Raw genomic sequence first — 23,757 nt, 5'->3', positions numbered from 1 at the left:
CTATCACCCAGGCTGGAGTGCAGTGGCATGATCATGGCTTGCTGCAGCCTTGACCTCCTGGGCTCAGGTGATCCTCCCACCTCAGCCTTTCAAGTAGCTGGGACTACAAGCATGCATCACTACACCCAGTTAATTCTTTGTATTTTTTGTGGAGATGGGTTTTCTCTATGTTCACTGGTCTCAAACTTCTGGGCTCAAGCGATTCATCTTCCTCGGCCTCCCAAAGTGCTGGGACTACAGACACACGCCATTGGATCCAGCCCACCTTTGTATCCAGTTAGAACAATTTAATTAAAAACCACTGCTGTGAACTAGATGTAGTAGTTTATGCCTATAGTAATCCCAGTGATTTGGGAGGCTGAGGTGGGAGGATGGCTTAAGGCCAGGAGTTTGAGACCAGCCTGGATAGACACAGTGAGAACTCATGTCTAAACAAACAAACAAAACCAACAACAACCTCCTGCTCTGAAGAAGGGAAGTCTAGTGGAGTTGCTTAGTTTAAAAACTGGTAAGTTCTTGAAGAGATGTATGGAAACAAACTGGGATATTTGAACAGTATTTTTCAATTTACCTCATCTGCTCCAGTTTAGGTTGCATCGTTTTCTACCTAAATCATTGTACCCTTCCTCCCTAACTCCTTATTTTCCTATCCCATACACTTTGTCTTCATTGCATTTATTGTTTTTTGGACATGCGAGACAAAGTAGCAAACATAAGAAGCCATGTCTGCTCATTCTGTTTACCAGCAGAATTTCACAAACTCTCTGGCTAGCAGAATTTCACAGCTTCAGACAGTGACTACACACAGCCCTCCAGAATACCCTGAAGATAAGTAGGATAGAGCACAAGTTCCCATGTCTCTTGCCTGAATTACTGCATTTTTAGAAAAGATAAATCCAACGATCCTTGACCTTGCCTCTTCCTGTACATGTCTGACAGGATTAATGACTATGCCTCCATAATCTATAAACATGTGTTCTCTTCCACCCAAACCTTAGTGAGATTTTGCTCTAGTGTTAACTCCTGAGTACGTTTTTTTCTTTTTTATTAGAGACAAGGTCTTGCTGTGTTAGAGCAAGAATGCAAGACTAGAATGCCAGGCTAGAATGCAGTGGCACAATCATAGTTCATTGTAACCTCAAACTCAGGGGTTCCAGCAATCCTTTTACCTCTGCCTCTCCCGTAGCTAGGACTACAGACATGTTCTACTACGCCTTGCTTTTTTTTTTATGTGTGTGGAGACAGAGTCTTGATATGTTACACAGGCTGGTTGTAAACGCCTGGCCTCAAGCAATCTTTTTGCCTCAGCCTCCTTAAGCACTGGGATTACAGGCCCGAGCCACCACCACAGCCTTTCTTTTCATTTGATTTAACTTCCAAGCACATGCAGAGCGGCCACCACCTGTATATAAGCTGCGGGCTGAAACACTGCTTTGGAGCAGTCTAAAAAACTCTGACTCTCCCAGGTGGCAGTCCTCAGTAAGACTTCTGAAGAAAGCTAACTTGAATTATTTAAAAGCCTGATTTTCTTTAGTTGACATATTTTACTGTTCCTTTCCATTAGAATGCAAGCTCCACGAAGGCAAGGCTTAAAATTTTTATTGTTGTTGTTTAGACAGGGTCTCACTGTGTCAACGAGGCTGGAGTGCAGTGTTGCAATCATGGCTCACTGCAGCCTCGACCTCCCGGACTCAAGCGTTCCTCCTGTCTCAGCCTCCTGAGTAGCTGCGACCACATGCACGCACCACCACCCCTGGCTAAATTAAAAAAAGAATTTTGTAGAGACGGGGGTCTCACCATGTTGCCCAGGCTGGTACCAAATTCCCGGGCTCAAGCAATCCTCCCGCTTCGGCCTCCCAAAGTACTAGGATTATAGGTGTGAGCTACCACGCCCAGCCTGAAGCAAGTTTTGTTTTGTTCATGGTTGTATTCCTTGCATTTGGAACTCAGAAGAGGTCTCGAAAACCTCGAAGATACAGTAACTATCAACACATCTCCCTGCTTCAGGTCTTTCTCCATTCATTCATATGCATGAGCTAGGATCTCTTACCCCATGGTGTCAGTATAGTGCATCTTATTAATTTCGGCTGCTTTTTAGCTGTCATTTATGTTTGTATTTCCGTCACATTTTACATTGTTCACCAAAGGCCATTGCTAGCGGGAAAAACTGCGAAAGGAGACTTGAAGGCAGCAGACGCTGTAGCTGCTCAAAAACTGGCCGAATGTAACAGTAGGCTGGAGGAGCTAAAAAATGTTTTCGCACAGAAGAGTGAGCACGTCCAGACCGGTCTTTTTAGCACTTTCTTAGGCCTTGAGGATGAAACCCCACCAGCTTACGGCCCGCTGTAGGGTAGGGAAGAGCCAATTAGTATTTGCGGCGCTGGGGAGCAAGCGTCCATCCGGCGGGTGTAGGAAAATACTTCCGGCGGTCTGGTTTTTTACATGCTGAGTCACAGCCGAAGGCTTGCCCCAGGTCCGCGGGGTAGGGTACTCAAACTATGACATGAATGGGAAATTTTAAAACTTTGGAATTAATTCTCTGCGCTCGTTTCTCAGTTTTCTCATTGGGGGAATATTTTTCTATGAGACGCGGAGGACTACTCAGTGGTTGCACAAAACACTTCCTGCGTACGTCATAAACGCGCCAGGTGCCCTTCTTCCGTCGTCCTCCGCGCCACTCTCTCCGCCTCTTCTCCCTCGCCCCGCCCACTTGGGTTTCGAAATGCTCGCTGGTTGTTCCGAGAATCAGTTCGGGTCACGTTGGTTCCTCTCCTTTCCTGTTCTCATTGGTTGCTTACGTGAGCGTGACTGCTTTCTTGCCTCATGATTGGCTAAAATCAGGAGCGTCATCGGCGGCCGGGAGGGCGGAGGGATGAGGGAAGTCAGCGTGAGGGAGACTGGGTTGGGGGAGGGGTTCAGGCCTGTTTCCCGCTGCTGCAGCAGCACCAGCGCCGGCCGCCACCGCCTCTGGAACGCGGAGGAGGTGGGTCCTGGGAAGCGGGATGTCCATCGCTCCAGCTTGGTGGTGAATGCTGAGGAGAGTCACTGTTGCTGCAGTCTGTGCCACCCGGAGGAAGTTGTGTGAGGCCGGGCGGGAGCTCGCGGCGCTCTGGCGAATCGAAACGCGGGGTCGGTGCGAAGACTCTGCTCCTGCCAGATCCTTTCCTATTCTGGCCATGCCTGGAAGGAACAAGGCGAAGTCCACCTGCAGCTGCCCTGACCTGCAGCCCAATGGACAGGATCTGGGCGAGAACAGTCGGGTTGCCCGTCTAGGAGCGGATGAATCTGAGGAAGAGGGACGGAGGGGGTCTCTCAGTAATGCCGGGGACCCTGAGATCGTCAAGTCTCCCAGCGACCCCAAGCAATACCGGTGAGGGAGGAGGCTTGCACTGGGGAGGCTAACAGTGTGCCGGCTTCTCTGTCGGTGCCGCCGTGACTTCTTGTCTCCATGTCTCCCAGTGGAGCAACAGGGCACATTTTCCACCCCAAATGCTTCCGTGGGTGGAGGTGGCAAGCGTGATTAGAGGCTTCCCTGTGGTAAGCCTCTGGGCAAGTGGGAAATCTTGGGTTCTAAGATGTCAGAATGGGAGAAGCTTATCGAGTCATTTGAATACAGTCGCTAAAGCAAGAATGGAGGTTTATTTGAGGAACGCAGCCTGAAGGATGAGGGAGTCTTGGTATCATGTTACCAGAAAAGGTTGACGGAGTTGGATACTTTAATTTTGGAGGACAGGGTATTTAAGGAGCGTATTATCACTATCCAAAATATTTGAGGGACACTTAAGTGATAGATGAAACTAGTGGAGGAAAGTTACCAGAGGATGGTGTGGTTTCAGTAAAGTAACTTTGCATCATACTTGGCCTAAATTGAAGTGGCTTGTTTCCATGGGTAGTTCTCCGTTACTAAAATGGTTGGGCGACCTCTTCCAGGAATATATTAGAGAGGACTTGGGTCTCAGTTGGGTGAGTTGTAAGGTTTCTTCTAATCTTGAAATTCTCTACTTTTGGTTTGTGCAGGCGTCTTCTAAACATTTCTAATAATTGGTGATTCAGTCCCCACCTGAATATCTCCTTCAGAGGTAGCTTATTTCATGGAGTATCATGACTATGATGTATCTTGTGTGTGTGTGTGTGTGTGTGTGTGTGTGTGTGTGTGTGTGTGTGTGTTTTAATGAGAGTCTGGGTCTTGCGATGTTGCCCAGGCTAATTTCAAACTCCTGGGCTTAGGGAATCCTCCTGCCTTGGCCTCCCAAAGTACTGGGATTACAGGCATGAGCCACTGTGCCCGGCCTGGACTTTGATGTATTTTAAATAGAGTTTATATTGTCTAACAACTTTGTTGAGCAGACTGAGGAAATTGAGACCCAGAGGGTTTGCTTCTTGCTCCGAATCACACAGCTAAATAATAACAGAGCTGGTATAATGACCCCTACTATCTGACACCAAATTCAGTGTATCATTTACTGATTTCTTTCTTTCTTTTTTTTTTTTTGAGACAGAGTCTCGCCCTGTCACCAGGCTGGAGTGCAGTGGCGCGATCTCGGCTCACTGCAATCTCCGCCTCCTGGGTTCAAGCGATTCTCCTGCCTCAGCCTCTCCAGTAGCTGGGACTACAGGTGCTCGCCACCATACCCAGCTAATTTTTTGTATTTTTTGTAGAGACGGGGTTTCACCATATTGGCCAGGATGGTCTCCATCTCTTGACCTCGTGATCCGCTCGCCTCTTCTCCCAAAGTGATGGGGTTACAGGCGTGAGCCACCGCGCCCAGCCCATTTGCTGATTTTTTACAAAGTTCTTGCTCATGTGAATTGAAAACTGAAGGATTCTAGCTCTAAATTTGTTATAAGCCCCTACAGCATTAGAGCAAGAAAGAACCTTATAATCTTTTCCACTTCCCACCACCCCTCTTTTACAGATGACCAAAACTGAGGTCTAGAAAGAAGTGACTTAGCCCCAAGCTTAGGACCATCCTAATTTCTTCTGTCACTTCAAGTCTAGGTACATTTTCTCCAGGCTGCCAGAGTCAAGAGATCTTTATAAATGAGCTAAATTTTTTCTTTCTCATCAAAGAGGTGGTTGTACAGGTTGAGTATCCCTAATCCAAAAATCCAAAATGCTTGGAAATCCAAAACTTTGAGTGCCAACATGACACCACAAGTGAAAAAGTCCACACCTAACACCTTTGCTTTTTGATAGTTGGTTCATGTACACAAACTTTGTTTCATGCACAAAATTATTAAAAATTTTGTATAAAATTATCTTCAGGTTATGTTTATAAGGTATATATGAAACATAAATGAATTTTGTATTTATACTGGGTCCCATCCCCGAGATACCTCATTATGTATACGCAAATATTCCAAAATCCAAAAAAATCCAAAATTTAAAATACTTTTGGTCCCAAGTGTTTTGGATAAAGGATACTTAACCTGTATTGGCAATATATAAATTAGCAAGTTGAAAACCTGATTAAAGGTGCTTAGTTTTTGCCTTCCAGATCAAATGTTCAATAATGGTTTCAGGGTTTTTTCCTGTCTATATAAAGTTACATAATAACTAATGTTTATGGAATATACACTATGTTTCAGCTACTGTTGTAACTGCTTTAGATGTGTTATTTCACTTACCGCATTTTTGGTAAATTTGTTTGACAGATACCTATTAAGTCCTACTCTGTGCCAGGCACCAAGCTAGATTAAATATTTTCTGAAACTTGGTCAATGTAATAAATGTTAGTCTGGGTGAATATACAAAAATGATTGAGCCAGTACATACCTTCAGGGAAATCACTTGAGCCTAGGAGTTCGAGACCAGCCTGGGCAACATAGTGAGACCCTGTCTCTACACAGAAAAAATTAGCCGGGTGTGGTGGTGTGTGCCTGTAGACCCAGCTACTTGGGAAGCTGAGGTAGGAAGCTCCCTTAGCTGTTTCAAAAAACAAAATTAGGACACTAAAGTTTTATAGAAGCCATAATGGAAGTATGTCCTAGATATATTGAGGAATGAAATACATTGGTAAATTCCACTGGGGGAGAAAGGAAAGACTTCAAAGAGGAGATAATGCTTAAGAGTTGTTCTTTGAATAAATTGTTGCATTTTTGTCTTTATGTGGCTTTTGCCAAGTCATTGTCCTTCTTAGTGTTTCAGCTTAGTTTAAAAACGAAGGGGGTTGGTTAGAACAACAGTGTTTTTCAATAACCCTCCCCTTTCAAAAGAGCATATTACCTTCCATATTACCTGTTTTATATACTGGAGTTTCAATTAGACTTTTGAAGAAAAGATGTTATTAGTTTAAAATCAAGGTGGAAAATCTCAGGACTAGGTGATCTTTAAAGACTTACCCAAATTCAATTCTGTGAATTTTTGTAACCAGAAACACCCTTAGGAGGCATCTGCAGCCCAGAGAGCTGAATTATCCTTCCAGATTCTGCTGAGATATCCCTCTGTGAAGTCTTTCTAAGCAGAACTAATTCCTCCTTCCATTGTATTTCAGTAGGATTTTGTACATGATCCATTACAGTACATAGCATCATATTATATATCTTTTGAATAAGTACCAGAGGAGGACACATTTAGAGTAATATTGTGGTGAAATAATATCTTGAAAGATTTACCAGTCTTCATTTATTAATAGCCTGCGGAATTTTACTTCAGCATATGTGTAATTTGTATTCAGCTTTTTTGGAAATGTTGGGCATATTTCCAGGACACCTATTATGCTTTTTTAGAGCTCTGTATTAAATGCTCACCAAGTGTTGATTCCCTTCTCTTCTAGAAGGGTTAAGGGACTTCAGGTTGGGAATTGATATTCAAATTTTTATTGGCGTTGAGTGGAAATTCTAGTTGGACAGGATTAGTAGTGATGTTTTCTATTTATTTTTTATTTTTATTTTTATTTTTGAGACAGGATCTCACTTTGTAACCAGGCTGGAGTGCAGGGGCATGATCATGGCTCACTGCATCCTCAACCTCCCAGGCTCAGGTGATCCTTCCACCTCAGGCTCTCAGGTAGCCTGGGACTACAGGCACGTGCCATCATGCCCAGCTAATTTTTTGTAGAGATGAGGTTTCGCCATGTTGTCTAGGCTAGTCTCGAACTCCTGACCTCAGATGATCTGCCCTGCTTGGCCCCCCAAAGTGCTGGGATTATAGGCACAGGTGAGCCGCTGCACCTGGCCTGGCCATGGTGCATTCTGAATAGCAAATAATTTTAACAATGAAGAACACTTAATGTTAGGTATTTTGGATTGAATAAAACAAGTACAAAGCACCCTCCATGTTTAACCTGCTTGTAAAATGATCTGTATTTCTATGGAAGAGGAAAGAACAAACGAAATAGTATATAAACTTCTTTTTTATTTTTTTAATAATTAAAAAAAATTTTGAGACAGGGTTTCAATTCATCGCCCAGGCTGGAGTACAGAGGCACCATCACAACCTGTCCCACCATGTCTGGCTAATTTTTTGTAGAAATGGAGGTGAGGGGCCGGAGGGGGGGGGGGCATCTCACCAAGTTGCCAAGGCTGGGTCTTGAACTCCTGACTTCAAGGGATCTGCCCACTTCAGCCTCTCAAAGTGCTGGGATTGCAGGCGTGAGCTACCACACCCGGCTGAAAAGGCATGTAAACTTCTGAAGGGCAAACCCTTCTAATTTAAATTTTGGTCAGACTGTTACAAGTGAGGAGATGGTTATCTTAATAAATTTTCAGGCTGGGTGTGGGGGCTTATGCCTATAATCCCAGCACTTTGGGAGGCGGAGGTGGGTGGATCATCTGAGGTCAGGAGTTCAAGACCAGCCTGGCCAACATGGTGAAACCCTGTCTCTACTAAAAATACAAAAATTAGCCAGTTGTAGTGGCAGGCACTTGTAATCCCAACTACTTGGGAGGCAGAGGCAGGGGAATCTCTTGAACTCGGGAGGCAGAGGTTACAGTGAGCTGAGATCATGCCACTACATTCCAGCCTGGGCAACAGAGCAAGACTCTGTCTCAAAAATAAATAAATAAATAAAATAAAATTTCAGTATATTATAGAAAATAATGGGTGGGTGTATGCTGAATAAGGTACAGGCTATTTCTGAATATTATGTTGTTTACTGTTGTATGCTGTTGAACAGGAGGAGAATCACAATTCAAGTGAGCGGAACAGTTGCATTGAGAACACTAACATTTGTTGGCTTCCTGAAGTTTGCTAGTGAAGTGGCTCACTTCTGAGCAGAAGCCTTTTGCTCGCTTTGGCAGCACCTATACTGAGCAGAGGCCTTATATAAATCTAAGGTATCAGAAGAAAACTATACACCAGGAAATAAGATAATTTTTTTTTTTTTTTGTATTGGATGGGAAGAAAATAGGTTTATTTGTTGATATTTACAACGAAAACTCCTGGAACAGTAATGCTTCATTCAATACGTGAGCCAGTAATTTCATTTGTGTGTGTTTCGTTTCACATACGCACAGACACACAAATATTGCTAAAATGATCATAAAATCTCACAGCTACAGAGATATCATTATGACTTCCATGTGCATAAATTCCAGGAGATTGACAACAATTCATTAGTCTGATACAAATGAACAAATGAATCCAAATCTCTTTTTTTGCACTCCCACTTGTCTTGTAAAGTAGAGGTAACCTGGGTATTACTTCACGCGATTCAAACTCATTTAACAAAGTAAGTGCTTTTAAGGTCGAAGTATGTTAAATCTTATGAATACTAGTATAACTTTAATAAACATATCTTTTGTCTCTTACTATTCCTTAGACTGATTTCCTTATTTTGTTTTGTTTTGTGTTTGAGACAGTCTGGCTCTGTCACTCAGGCTGGAGTGCAGTGGCATGATCTCAAGTCACTGCAGCCTCCACCTACCAGGTTCAAGCCATCCTCCCCACTTTGGCCTCCTAAGTGGCTAGGACTACAGGTGCACACCATCATGCCCAGTTAATTTTTGTATTTTTTTAAGAGATGGTATTTCGCTCTGTTGCCCAGGCTAGTCTCAAACTCCTGAGCTCAAGCAATCAGCCCACCTTGACCTCCCAAAGTGCTGGGAGTACTGGCATGAGCCACTGCACCGGGCCTGACTGATTTCTTTAATGTGGGCTGATGGGCTAGTAACAATAGAAGGAGTATATATTGTTTATAACTAAAATGTGTGTGTGTGTGTGTGTGTGTGTGTGTGTGTGTGTGTGTGTTTTAGGAAAATAAGATTAAGCATTAAAAAGCTCTCTGTTGGCCAGGCGCGGTAGCTCACACCTGTAATCCTAGCACTTTGGGAGGCTAGAGCAGGCGGGTCACGAGGTCAGGAGTTCAAGACCAGCCTGGCCAACATGGTAAAACCCTGTCTCTACTAAAGATACAAAAAATTAGCCAGGCGTGGTTGCGTGCCTTTGTAATCCCAGCTACTTCGGAGGCTGAGACAGGAGAATTGCTTGAATCTGGGAGGTGGAGTTTGCAGTGAGCTGAGATTGTGCCATTGCACTCCAGCCTGGGCGACAGGGTGAGACTCTGTCTCAAAAAAACAAAAACAAAAAAAACCAAAAAAGCTCTCTGTTTTTCTGGCTGGGTGTGGTGGCTCATGCCTGTAATCCCAGCACTTTGGGAGGCCAAGGCTGGCGGATCACCTGAGGTCAGGAGTTGGAGACCTATCTGGCCAACATGGTGAAACCCTGTCTCTACTAAAATACAAAAATTAGTTGGGCGTGGTGGCGGGTGCCTGTAATCGCAGACACCGGGGAGGCTGAGGCAGGAGAGTTGCTTGAACCCGGGAGGCAGAGGTTGCAGTGAGTCGAGATCGCACCCACTGCACTTTAGCCTGGGCGACAGAGTCAGACTCTGTCTCAAAAAAAAAAAAAGGCCAAAAAAAAAACCAAAACAGAAAACAAACAAACAAAAATGCCCTGTTTTTAAAGAACTGAATGATGGTAAAAACTCTTTTGCTTTTAAGAAGCTTATGATCTGCTGTAGGAGAGTCAGGGAGCAGATACTGAAACTGAAATGCGTTAAATATAATAGGTGCTAGAATAGGGATATGTAAAGTATGACTTTTTGTTTTGTCATTTGTGTTTCTAGTTTGCTATCTACTGGTATGTGACCTTTAGCAAGTCAAATGATGTCTCTAAGTCTAAGAATATTCCTAAGGACACAGAAGAAGAGCAACCCATAAACAATTGAAATTGAAAAGGAGCAGTCGGGAAGCAGCTGATAGTGGCTTTTTTTTTTTTTTTTTTTAATGAACCAGTGGAGGAGAATGCTTGAAGCAAGGAGTGATGATAGATAAAACTGAGAGGTCAGGTAGTGCTAGGACTGAGTTTCTTTTGGAGACTCAAGAAATTACTACTGGTGAAAGCAGTTTCAAAGGAGTGGTATGGAGGCAGAAACCAGAGTGTAGTGAGTTAAGGATGAATGGAAAGTGAGACATTGATTGAGATGGGGTCTTGCTCTGTCACCCAGGCTGGGATTACAGGTGTGAGCCATCATGCCTGGCCTCGTTTTGAACTTCTCTGAAGAAATTCTACAGTGATGTGATACTTTGTTTTAAATTTTCTACTTTTTCTGGTTATTGCTTGCTTTTTTAATTTTATTTTATTTTACACAGTCTTGCTCTGTCATCCAGGCTAGTGTGCTCGCTGCAAGCTCTGTCTCCGGGTTCGAGCGATTCTCCTGCCTCAGCCTCCCGAGTAGCCAGGATTATAGGCACATGCCACTCCACCTGGCTAATTTTTGTATTTTTAGTAGAGATGGGGTTTTGTTGTTCAGCTGGTCTCAAACTCCTGGCCTCATGTGATCTGCTTGCCTTGGCTCCCGAAGTGCTGAGGTTATAGGCATGAGCCACCGCTCCCAGCCTTTTTTTTTTTTTTTTTTTTTTTTTTTTTGAGACAGGGCCTCCTCAGTCTGTTCCCTAGGCTGGGGTGCAGTGTCATGATCATGGCTCACTGCAGCCTTAACCTCCTGGCTCAGGCAATCCCACCTCAGCCTCCTGAGTAGCTGGGACCACAGGTGTTACCACCTCCGGCGAATTTTAAAAATTATTTGCAGAGATGAGGTTTCCCTTTGTTGCCCAGGCTGATCTTGAACTCCTGGGCTCAAGCAGTCCTCCCACCTCAGCCTCCCAAAATTCTGGGATTACAAGCATGAGCCACCACACTCAACCTCTCTCTCTTTTTTTTTTTTTGTCCTTTTTTAAAGGGATGATCTCACTGTGTCACCCGGGCTGTACTGCAGTGGTGCCATATTAGCTTACTGCAGCATCGAACTCCTAGGCTCAAGTGATCCTCCCGCCTATGCTCCCAAAGTGTTGTAATTACAGGTGTGAGCCACTGCTTCTAGATGGATGTGTTTTATTGGTCGGGGGAAAAAGTCATATATACATATGTATGTATTTTTTACTAATTTTTCCCCTCTGTTTTTTTTTTTCTTTGAAACTACTATATAATATGGGAAATCACAGGTTCTATGTGGAGGGACTTTGCTAAGGTAATGGTTTTTTTCTTTTTTTTTGAGATGGAGTCTCGCTCTGCCGCCCAGGCTGGAGTGCAGTGGCCGGATCTCGGCTCACTGCAAACTCCACCTCCCGGGTTTGCACCATTCTCCTGCCTCAGCCTCCCGAGTAGCTGGGACTACAGGCACCCGCCACCTCGCCCGGCTAGTTTTTGTATTTTTTAGTAGAGACGGGGTTTCACCGTGTCAGCCAGGATGGTCTCAATCTCCTGACCTCGTGATCTGCCCATCTTGGCCTCCCAAAGTGCTGGGATTACAGGCTTGAGCCACCGCTCCCTCCCAGTTAAATGGTTTTAACCTCTTTCTCTTCTTTTTTTTCCTTTAGAGACGGGTTCTCACTCTGTCACCCAGATTGTAGTGCAGTGGCATGATCATAGCTCACTGCAGCCTCAAACTCCTGGGCCCAAGCAGTCTTCCTGCCTTAGCCTCCCAAGTAGCTAGGACTACAGGTGCACATGCCCAGCTAATTTGCTTAATTAATTTATTTTTACTAGAGGTGGGGGTCTCACTATGTTACCTAGGCTTGTCTCTAACTCCTAGCCTCAAATGATCCTCCTGCCTCAGCCTTCCAAAATGTTGGGATTACAGGTATGAGCCGCCGCACCTGGCCCCCTTTTCTCTCTTACTCCTCTCCAAAAAAGGAGTAACATCTGGTAAGTGAGTGTGGTAGAATGACCTGGGGCATGCTTAGCTTAACTTTTTCATCCCTCCCCTCTTCAGTTCTGCATACAGACAGCTAGTGCAGTTAGTTGACTTTTGAACAACAGCAGTTGAACTGCGCTTATATGCTGATAATTTTCAACCAAGGGGGAATTGCAAATAAAGTATTCTCAGGATGAGAAACCAGCTTTTTGTATATATGGGTTCTGCAGGGCAGACTGTAGGACTTGAGTGTGAGCATATTTGGATATACAGGGGAGATCCTGGGACCAGTCCCCCTTGTATACCAAGCAAGGGACGACTGTATTTTGGTATATAATTGGCCATTATAGTAAGCTGGCCAAGTAGTGGTTGGTTTGATTTTCTATCTAGATCACAAAAACGTTCTCCCTGTCAGCAGTAAGATGGTTTTGCTTTCTTACCATTCATATGTTCCCTGGAGTAGCACATTAAATTTCCTTCAAGAACTTTTCCTTTGCATTCACAGCTTGGCTAACTGATTGCTGCAAGAAGCCAAGCTTTCAGCTGATCTTGCCTTTTGACATGCCTTCCTCATTGAGCTTAATCATTTCTAGCTTTTTTTTTTTTAAGAGATGGGGGTATCACTGTGTTACCCAGGCTGGTCTTGAACTCCTGGGCTCAAGTGATCTACCTGCCTCGGCCCCCCACAGTGTTGGGATTACAGGTGTGAGTCACTGTGCCCAGACTTATTTCTAGCTTTTGATTTTAAGTGAGAGATGTGCAAAGTCATCCTTTCACTTGAACACTTAGAGACCATTAAACTGGCCTAATTTTAATACTGTTGTGTCTCTGGAAATAGGAAGGCACAGGAGAGGGAGAGAGATGGATCAGTCAGAACACATACATTTATTGATTAATTATCGATTATGTCTTATGGGGGTGTGGTTTGTGGCTCTCCGAAACAATTACAATAGGAATACCAAAGATCAATGATTACAGATTATTACAACAAATATGATTTAAAAGTTTGAAATATTGCAATAATTACAAAAATGTGACAAAGACACGAAGTGAACACATGCTGTTGGAAAATAGACTTGCTTGATTCAGGGTTTCACACCTTCAGTTTTTTTTGTTTGTTTTTGTTTTTCAAAAAAAGTAAGCTGGCCGGGCGCGGTAACTCATGCCTGTAATCCCAGCACTTTGGGAGGCTGAGGCGGGCGGATCACAAGGTCAGGAGATCGAGACCATCCTGGCTAACACGGTGAAACCCCGTCTCTACTAAAAATACAAAAAACTAGCCGGGCGCGGTGGCGGGCGCCTGTGGTCCCAGCTACTCAGGAGGCTGAGGCAGGAGAATGGCGTGGGCCCAGGAGGCGGAGCTTGCAGTGAGCCGAGATCGCACCACCTCACTCCAGCCTGGGCAACAGAGCCAGACTCCGTCTCAAAAAAAAAAAAAAAAAGTAAGCTGGGTATGGTGATTTATGCCTGTAATCCCAGCACCTTGGGAGGCTGAGGTGGGCAGATCGCTTGAGCTCAGGAGTTTGAGACCAGCCTGGGCAACATGGTGAAAACCTTGTCTCTACAGAAAATATAAAAATTAGCCGAGTGTGGTAACGCACGCCTGTGGTCCCAGCTTCTTGGGAGGCTGAGGTGGGAAGATTGCTTGAGCCTGGGAGGCAGAGGTTGCAGTGGGTGAGATCATGCCACAGCCCTGCAGCCTGGATAATAGAGTGAGACTCTGTATAAAAATAAAATAAAATAAAATAAAATAAAATAAAATAAAAAGTAACAGTGAAGCTTAATAAAGCACAATAAAAGTAGGTATGCCTATGATATGTAACATGCCACCTCTCACTTCAGCCATGTAGTCTCAAGTCCTTCTGTTTTATTTTTTTCCCAAGCATTTTTGGATTTAAATACATAAATTCTTAACTGTGGTTTTAAATTTTTAGTGACTGAAAGCAGCCTCGTCACAAAAGGTTGGTTTATTTTATTCAGAAACAAAAATGAGTGGGTGGGTACTTTATTATAAAGATAATACCACATTCTTGATTCTTGGACATGGTTTAAAATCTACTTCAGTCTTTATCCTTAGTACAGGAGCAGTGGGAGAGTGAAACCAAATGAAGGAAGACAGGTTTAATAGGGTAAAAGAGGTTTTGTTAGAGAAAGATTGGCATCTTTCTCCCCACCCCCCATAATATATGTATACACACTTATATGAATACTTGAGACCACAGAGTTTGAGAGGAGGTAGTGACAAGCTATATAAGTTATTACATAATTAGTAATTACATAATTACACCCTGTTTTGACCTAAAATGATTTAGCACCATCTATGCAGGTCTAGAAATAGCAATTTAAGGCTAAAAACTGAATTATCAGTTCTTCTATATATGAAAATGAGGTCTTGGAGAGTATATAGTATTCCATGGTATGGTTATAGAATAGTTTATTTGCATATTCCCTTATGTATGAACATTTGGGTGATTTCTGCCTTTTCTCTATCATAACCATTTTTGCAGTGAAAATTGTTGATTTATCTTTGCTCATATGTGTTAACATTTCCATAAGATACTGTGGTGTGTTCAAAACTTTAGACAAACTAAATTTAACAGAATTTAGTTGAGCAGCCCCTGAATTGGGCAGTCCCTGAACCAGAATAGGTTCAGAGAGGCTCCATCACAGCTGCATGGTCAAAGAATATTTATGGATGGAAAAAGGAAAGTGATGTACAGAAAATGGAAGTGAGGTACAGAAGCAGTCATATTGGTTATAGCTTGGTGTCTGCCTTATTTGAACATCATTTGCACAGTTGGCCACCTTTGGCTGAAACTCAGTGATTGGCACAAGAGTAGGTTATAGTCTGTTCATACATTTAGTTAGGTTTCAGTTCGCTAGTGCAGAAAAACCTTTAGGCTGAACTTAACTTTGAGAGGTTGACCAGAACCTTGCACATTGATGTCATTCTGTCCACCATGAGAAATATACTTATTTAGTCTCAAATCCCACTGGGAAATAACAGAACGGTGGATTTTGTGTGGTGGGAAGAAGGATGTCAGGTAACTGTTAAGTGTTAGGGCACAGGAGACCTTGTGTTAGATTCTCCTGTTTACAGGAGAAAAATAAACCCTAGTCTGTTTGGGACCACTTTGCTTCCTTAGAGTTTTGGCTTGATTATGTTGCATTTAGCATGAGTGACTCCATCTTGGTTTGGTGTGTTCTACTGGGGCCTGGTGGACAAGCTCAGTCCAAAACAATGACCTCCTATAGTTTTTAAATTGCCCCCTTTTGGTCAGGCACTCACTTAGGTGAGTGTGACCAAAACTTAGGGCCTTAGTGCCACTCACAGTTACTGTGATTTTTGGTTTCCCATCTCAGCATGTCTTTCATAGGTTACAGTGTACTTACAGTTACACATTTCTTTTGAGTTTTTGTCATTCTAGTTGAAGAGAGACCATTTGACATTTTAGGTATGGTTGCATGCAAACATTTAAAAACTTTGCAGAGAATACAGTACACCAGGGAGACTATTATTATGACTATATAAGGATGGTAATACCAAGAGTTTGGAGTATGCTCCTTAGCCAGGGTCCTCATGAACCAAACCAACTAAAATCAAATAGATAAAAGAATGAACTAGATAAAGAGTCTGCTCATTTTAACCAAGCATTCTTTTTATTAATCTTCTACAAAGCATTGCCTCATTTATTCCAAACCATGGAGAAAGAGACCTCAAAATTGATGCCCATCCAGAAGGGTGAAGACTACCTGGCAGTTTTCTCTTTAACCTATGATGTTGGTTCAGAGGAGTAGACCAATGTTCTGTGTCTGATTACAAAGTGCCAAAGGTACTATTAAAATTTCTCAGGCCGGGCGCAGTGGCTCAAGCCTGTAATCCCAGCACTTTGGGAGGTCGAGACAGGCGGATCACAAGGTCAGAAGATCAAGACCATCCTGGCTAACACGGTGAAACCCCCGTCTCTACTAAAAAATACAAAAGTCTAGCCGGGCAAGGTGGCGGGTGCCTGTAGTCCCAGCTACTCGGGAGGCTGAGGCAGGAGAATGGCGTAAACCGGTGAGGCGGAGCTTGCAGTTAGCTGAGATCCGGCCACTGCACTCCAGCCTGGGCGACAGAGCGAGACTCCGTCTCAAAAAAAAAAAAAAAAAAAAAAAAAGATAAAAGGTTGTCTGTGAAGTCCTCCACAAATAAAAGTATACATCATGAGTGTACATAGGGAGACCTCCTTTTCAATTCTATTGTTTGTAGAGGCATAAGCAAGGAAAAAGTTGAGAGGTGAGAGTCTCATGGTAGCAGAGAAGTCTTCATCTGTGATCTTGGGAAAAAGCTGTCCATGTTAGGATGCTGTCTGCTTCTGGGGAGAAACTTTCCTGGTTAACTTTACCTTAAGGTCTCCAATGTGTATAGAGTTCCAAGAGTCTAGAGAAGCCCTTTTGAGTTGAGATTACGAACCCAAGGTTCAAGGTCCCGAAGTTTTGCTGTAGTTTACATTGCAAAGACAGTCTTTCTCTGATGATGTTCTCTGGATATCCAGTCTCCAGGTTCTAGATTGTGAAGGGGCTGATTGTCCTCAGTCAGTGGACCATGAAAAGCTTTCTTTTTACCTGGTGAAAACACGCTTTGGCATAATGCCTTAAACCTTGCAGTATTTACTCATATCAGAGTTTAGTAGTGGAAGATACATGAGGTTATATTGTTAGGTGCGTAGGCCTTGTAGTGACTTTTTTATAAAGGGTCAACTTATGTTTCCACTCTAAGTGGATCTGATTGTCATCAATCTGCAATGCCTTTTTACCCAGGCAATCTAGTCAGTTCAGTTAGCTTTGCCTAATGCTATTTTACCTGTAATCCCTTGTTTAACTATTTTACAACTTGTTCAGTGAAACAAGTACCTCTATCACTGGAGATTGCTCAAGGAATGGCCTATGTGGAAAACACATTTCCTAATAGCCTTTTAGCTACTGTTATGGTATCAGCCCTTTTACGTGGGAAAGAGGTTTGTTTGTTTGTTTGTTTTTTTTGAGACAAAGTCTTGCTCTGTTGCCCAGGCTGGAGTGCAGTGGCATGATCTTGGTTCATTGCAACCTCTGCCTCCTAGGTTCAAGCAGTTCTTGTGCCTCAGCTTCCCGAGTAGCTGGAACTACAGGCACATGCCATGAGGCCTGGCCATTTTTTTTTGTATTTTAGTAGAGACGGGGTTTCACCATGTTGCCCAGGCTGGTCCTGAACTCAGGCAGTCTGCCCGCCTTGGCTTCCCAAAGTGCTAGGATTACAAGCGGTGAGCCACTGTGCCTGGCTACATAAGAAAGATTCTGTACCACCAGAAAACATACATTGAAAATGACAAGTGAAGAAAATGCCTCTATAAATGTTTAAATGGCCCATTGGAGAGAAATACAGCTGAAGTTTTATTATCTTCCCAGGATTGGTTATGGGTTTGCCAAACCAAACATTGGTCATAAACCATTTTTGCATTTAGAACATTCGCCGCCCCCTCCCCACCCACACATTTATAGTCAATTGAGATTACTTAATCTCTTATGATGAGTCACCGACTGCAGAGCTTTTAATAATGGAAGCTTTGAGGACTCAAGTCCATGGATAACATTGGACTTAATATCCTCCTAATTTTGTCTCTCCAATTTAGATGCATAGCACTGTTTATTAGAATGAGTTATCATAGGTAATTTGACTTCGGACCATGGAGTTCATTCAGATTGCATATCTAAACAATGTTAGTATTAGCTGATTTAGCATGAAAATCTGGCAAGGTATTTTCTTGGTATTCAATTAATTTTTTTTTTTTTTTTTTTTTTTGAGACAGAGTCTTGCTCTGTCGCCCGAGCTGGAGTGCAGTGGCCGGATCTCAGCTCACTGCAAGCTCCGCCTCCCGGGTTCACGCCATTCTCCTGCCTCAGCCTCCCAAGTAGCTGGGACTACAGGCGCCCGCCTCCTCGCCCGGCTAGCTTTTTTTGTATTTTTTTAGTAGAGACGAGGTTTCACCGTGTTAGCCAGGATGGTCTCGATCTCCTGACCTCGTGATCCGCCTGTCTCGGCCTCCCAAAGTGCTGGGATTACAGGCTTGAGCCACCGCGCCCGGCCAATTAATTTTTGTCCTGCTTGGGTTAGCAGTTTTAGAAACTGACCAGTGTTTACATTAGAGTTCTGGGACCTCTTCAGTCCAAATGTCAATATCCTAAAGTTAACAGAAACCTGTATTTAAGAGTGCCTGTCGCAAGGCGTGGTGGCTCACGCCTGTAATCCCAGTGCTTTGGGAGGCCAGTGGGGGTGGATCACGAGGTCAAGGGATTGAGACCATCTGGCCAACATGGGGAAACCCCGTCTCTACTAAATATACGAAAATTAACTGGGTGTGGTGATGCGCGTTCGCCTATAGTCCCAGCTACTCTGGAGGCCGAGGCAGGAGAATTGCTTGAATTCGGGAGGCGGAGGTTGCAATGAGCCGAGATCACGCCACTGCACTCCAGCCTGGTGACACAGTGAGACTCCATCTCAAAAAAAAAAAAAAGAAAAAAGTGCTGTCAAAGTCCTTTCCATCCTTCTCATGAACCTCCTTGAAGACACTAGGATTTTGCTTGCCTGTGAAGTTTTCAGAAACTGCATCAGAATTAAGCAGTTAATTGTGGAAACAACTGAAAATGGTCATAGTTAGAATTGACAAGGAAATTTGGTTATTTCTGTGGCCTACAATTTAACATAGTAACTATAATTATGACTGATAGCACATGCCCAGACATATCAGAATTGTGGGAGTCTTATAGAATGTTGGAACATATATTAATAACATTCATAATAAAAATATAACTCAAAGTTCAACATCATTTCTTATTTGACAATGCTTCTTTTTTTCTTTTTTCTCTTTTTTTGAGACAGGTTCTTGCTCTGTTGCCCAGGCTGGAGTGCAGTGGCCCAATCTCGGCTCGCTGCAACTTCTACCTCCCAGGTTCGAGCGATTGTCATGCTTTAGCCTCCTGAATAGCTGGGATTACAGGTGCGCCACCATGCGTGGCTAAATTTTGTAGTTTTAGTAGAGACGGAGTTTCACTGTGTTGGCCAGGCTGATCTCGAACTCCTGGCCTCAGGTGATCCACCCACCTCGGCCTCCCAAAGTGCTGGGATTACAGCTGTGAGCCACTGCAACTGGCAGTGCTTCTTATGTAACTAAACATACTGTATGTCTTTTTTTTTTGAGGCGGAGTCTTGCTCTGTTGCCCAGGCTGGAGTACAGTGGCACTATCTCGGCTTACCGCAACCTCCACCTCTCTGGTTCAAGCAATTCCCCTGCCTCAGCCTCCCGAGTAGCTGGGATTACAGGTGCACACCATCATGTCCAGCCAATTTTTTTGTATTTTTAGTTGAGATGGGGTTTCACCATGTTGGCCAGACTGGTCTTGAACTCCTGACCTCAGGCAATCCGCCCGCCTCGGCCTCCCAAAGTGCTGGGATTTCAGGCGTGAACCACAGCGCCCGGCCCTGGCTTTCTTTTTTTGAGACAAAGTCTCATTCTTGTCCCCCAGGCTAGAGTGTAGTGGCACAATCTCGGCTCACTGCAACTTCCGCCTCCCGGGTTCTCCTGTCTCAGCCTCCCGAGTAGATGGGATTACAGGCACCTGCCACCACACTCAACTGATTTTTGTGTTTTTAGTAGAGATGGGAGTTCACTATGTTGGCCAGGCTGGTCTCGAACTCCTGACCTCAGGTGATCCGCCCACCTCGGCCTCCCAAAGTGCTGAGATTACAGGTGTGAGCCACCGCACCCAGCCCCCGGCCTTGTCTTTCTTTTGGATGCTGCAGAGGCCCTCTGTAGCATCCCAAAGTTGGAGGTCAAAAAAAAAAAAAAAAGCTGGTGCAGTGGCTCACGCCTGTAATCTCAGCACTTCGCGAGGCTGAGGCAGGTGGATCACGAGGTCAGGAGTTTGAGAGCAACCTGGACAATATGGTGAAACCCTGTCTCTACTCAAAATACAAACATTAGCCGGGCATAGTGGCACACGCCTGTAGTCCAAGCTACTCAGGAGCCTGAGGCAGGAAAATTGCTTGAACCCAGGAGGTGGAGGTTGCAGTGAGCTGAGATTGCAAACTGCACTCCAGCCTGGGTGACAGAGCAAGACTCCATCTCAAAAGAAAAAAAAAAAGGATCCAAAATAGGATTACAGGTTGCTGTGAAATAAGTCATTCATTTAGCCAAAGTGGTAATAAAAAGATTTTTAAAGCAAAAACCTAGGCCGGGCGCGGTGGCTCAAGCCTGTAATCCCAGCACTTTGGGAGGCCGAGACGGGCGGATCACGAGGTCAGGAGATCGTCGACCGTCCTGGCTAACACGGTGAAACCCCGTCTCTACTAAAAAATACAAAAATCTAGCCGGGCGAGGTGGCGGGCGCCTGTAGTCCCAGCTACTTGGGAGGCTGAGGCAGGAGAATGGCGTAACCCCAGGAGGCGGAGCTTGCAGTAAGCTGAGATTTGGCCACTGCACTCCAGCCTGGGTGACAGAGCCAGACTCCGTCTCAAAAAAAAAAAAAAAAAGCAAAAACCTTTACTCTTTGATAGATAGGAGACTTAGTTTTCCAAACATTCAAAGGACCTAAGAAAGATAGCTAAGAGCCGGGCGCGGTGGCTCAAGCCTGTAATCCCAGCACTTTGGGAGGCCGAGACGGGCGGATCACGAGGTCAGGAGATCGAGACCATCCTGGCTAACACGGTGAAACCCCGTCTCTACTAAAAATACAAAAACTAGCCGGGCGAGGTGGCGGGCGCCTGTAGTCCCAGCTACTCGGGAGGCTGAGGCAGGAGAATGGCGTGAACCCGGGAGGCGGAGCTTGCAGTGAGCTGAGATCTGGCCACTGCGCTCCAGCCTGGGCGACAGAGCGAGACTCCGTCTCAAAAAAAAAAAAAAAAAAAAAAAAAAGAAAGATAGCTAAGACAGAACCTCTCTTTCTTTCATCTCTCCCTTTTATTTTTTGCAGTTTACTCAAAATGTGAGCAGAAATATTTTAGTGTCTTATTACTACTACACAAAATTTTTGCTTAAAAGAGAAAATCAAATTTTACTTTTGTATTAGTGTGCTGTTGATACTAAAGCTAATTTTATTTTTAATCTAAAGACATTTTTACTATAAACATAATACAAATAAAAACTAAAATACTGAGAAAAGACAAAGTCATCCATTTACTGCCCTCCAATCCTACTATAACCACGGTTAGTAATTTACTTTGTCATCTTTTTTTTTCGTTCTTTATTTATTTATGTATTTATTTTTTTGAGACGGGGCCTCACTCAGTCACTCAGGTTGGAATGCAGTGGTGCAATCATGGCTCACTGCAGCTTTGATCTCTCTGGGCTCAGGTAATCCTCCCACCTCAGCTTCCTGAGTAGCTGGGACCACAGGTGCACACCACCATGCCTGGCTAATTTTGTAGTTTTTGTAGAGATAGGGTTTCACCATGTTGCCCAGGCTGGTGTCATAGTTTTATTATATGCTTGGTGTATTCTTTGCAGCCATGGTTACGCCCATTCATACACTTTTGTATCTTACAGTTTTTATTTAATATGACATTTTCTCATGTTTTTAATAATGTTCATTACTAACTTTTTTTGTTTTTTTTTTTTTGAAATGGAGTCTCACTCTGCTGCCCAGGCTGGAGTGCAGTGGCACAATCTCGGCTCACCACAGCTTCCGCCTCCTGGGTTCAAGCCATTCTCCTGCCTCAGCCTCCCAAGTAACTGGGGCTGCAGGTGTGTGCCACCATGCCTGGCTAATTTTTGTATTTTTAGTAGAGACAGGATTTCTACTCTGTTGGCCAGGCTGCTCTCAAACTCCTGACCTCGTGATCCGCCTGCCTCAGCCTCCCAAAGTGGTGGGATTACAGGCGTGAGCTACCACCCCTGGCCTTTTTATTACTTATTTTTAAAAATTTAATGTCATTTAATTTTTTTCTATAACCCAAGACAGTACTGACATTACCAATATTTGATGAGTATATAATGTGCCATTCATATATATCTGTTTTTTGACTATTTCCTAGATCAGGGGATGGGAAACTGTGGCCCCACGTTTGTAAGTAAAGTTTTATTGGAACACAGCCATGCTCATATTGTTTACATATTGTCTGTGACTGCTTTTTTGTTACAACAGCAGTGTTGACAAGTTATGACAGAGACAGTATAGTTTGCAAAGCCTAAAATATTTACTTTCTGGCCCTTTATAGAAAAAGTTTGCTGACCCCTGCCCTGAACTTTTAAGTGGTTTATAATTTGGCCTATTAAAAGTAACATTCACTTTGGTAGGCTAAGGTGGGCAGATCACCTGAGGTCAGGAGTTTGAGACCAGCCTGGCCAACATGGTGAAACCCCGTCTCTACTAAAAATACAAAAATTAGCTGAATGTAATGGTGTACGCCTCTAATCCCAGCTACTCTGGAGGCTGAGGCAGGAGAATAACTTGAACTCAGGAGGCGGAGGTTACAGTGAGCCAAGATTGCGCCACTATACTCCAGCCTTAGTGACAGAGTGAGACCCTGTCTCAGAAAAAAAAAAAAAAAAAGTAATACCGCTTGGGCAACCGGCTGCAGTGGCTCACACCTGTTATACTCACACTTTGGAAGGCCTAGGTGGGTGGATCACGTGAAGTCAGGAGTTTGAGACCAGCCTGGCCAATGTGGTGAAACCCCATCTCTGCTAAAAATACAAAAATTAGCTGGGCATGGTGATGCCTGCCTATAATCCCAGCTACTAGGGAGGCTGGGGCAAGAGAATCACTTGAACCTGGGAGGCGAAGGTTGCAGTGAGCCAAGCTCGTGCCACTGTACTCCAGCTTGGGTGACAGAGCGAGACTGCCTCAAAAAAAAGAAAATGATACCACTTGGAACATCTTTGTGCATATAATTTTTCATACTCTGGACAACTTAATTGGGAAATATTAACAAAAGTAGAATAATTAGATCTAATTAATAAAGATGTTTTTAAGGCTGATAGTGTCCCACACTATCTCTCTTGTAATATTCTAGCTACTACATTATAAAGGTGGTGGTAAGAAGAGAAAGGAGGGTTCTTGTAGGTAGCACTTCTCTGTTCCTTATTCTAGACATGTAAGTTTATACTCTGAATGAACGTATTTTTGGTTTTAATTTAAAGTCACCCCCAGAAAAGTAATAGTAATTGCAGTGGGAACACCAATTGGAAGAAAGCTTGTACTTTTTACTGGGGATGAAAAAGTAGACAGAAGTAAACTCTCCAGGTGACCAAGCTGTATATGAAATGCCATTTCAAGCTAGCTGTAGTGGCCAAAAGGCACTGGGAGAGTTGAGTAAGAGAAAGAGGTGGCAGTTTCTACAATGAGCTAGCTGCGGCAGCAGTGAACACAGAGGCAGCTGTGAGTGTGAATGATAGACATGAGTCTGTACAACTGTAGTTAAACTGTCTCCAGATAAGAAAATTATAGGGCAGGCCAGGCGCGGTGGCTCAAGCCTGTAATCCCAGCACTTTGAGAGGCCGAGACGGGCGGATGATGAGGTCAGGAGATCGAGACCATCCTGGCTAACACGGTGAAACCCCGTCTCTACTGAAAAATACAAAAAACTAGCCAGGCGAGGTGGCGG

At 43.9% G+C, this 23,757-nt stretch overlaps 1 protein-coding gene across 4 annotated transcripts in view; it reads left to right on the top strand.

Moving 5' to 3' along the window:
* Positions 1-2,710: 2,710 nt before the first annotated feature.
* NRDC (nardilysin convertase) overlaps positions 2,711-23,757 on the top strand; it is a 93,637-nt gene continuing 72,590 nt past the window's right edge. For 2 of the 4 annotated variants that reach the window (XM_010370417.1, XM_010370416.1), the window contains exon 1: positions 2,711-3,370. In XM_010370417.1, the coding sequence (XP_010368719.1) occupies positions 3,030-3,370 (341 nt within the window). In that variant the 5' untranslated portion in view covers positions 2,711-3,029. The remainder of the gene's footprint in view (positions 3,371-23,757) is intronic. The other 2 variants (XM_030942861.1, XM_030942860.1) reach the window with 2 other exon arrangements.

This window comes from Rhinopithecus roxellana, chromosome 12, assembly GCF_007565055.1.
Source record: "Rhinopithecus roxellana isolate Shanxi Qingling chromosome 12, ASM756505v1, whole genome shotgun sequence".
NCBI lineage: Eukaryota > Metazoa > Chordata > Mammalia > Primates > Cercopithecidae > Rhinopithecus > Rhinopithecus roxellana.
Note: the sequence above shows the minus strand (reverse complement) of the source record. Positions and strands in the feature narration are given on the sequence as shown.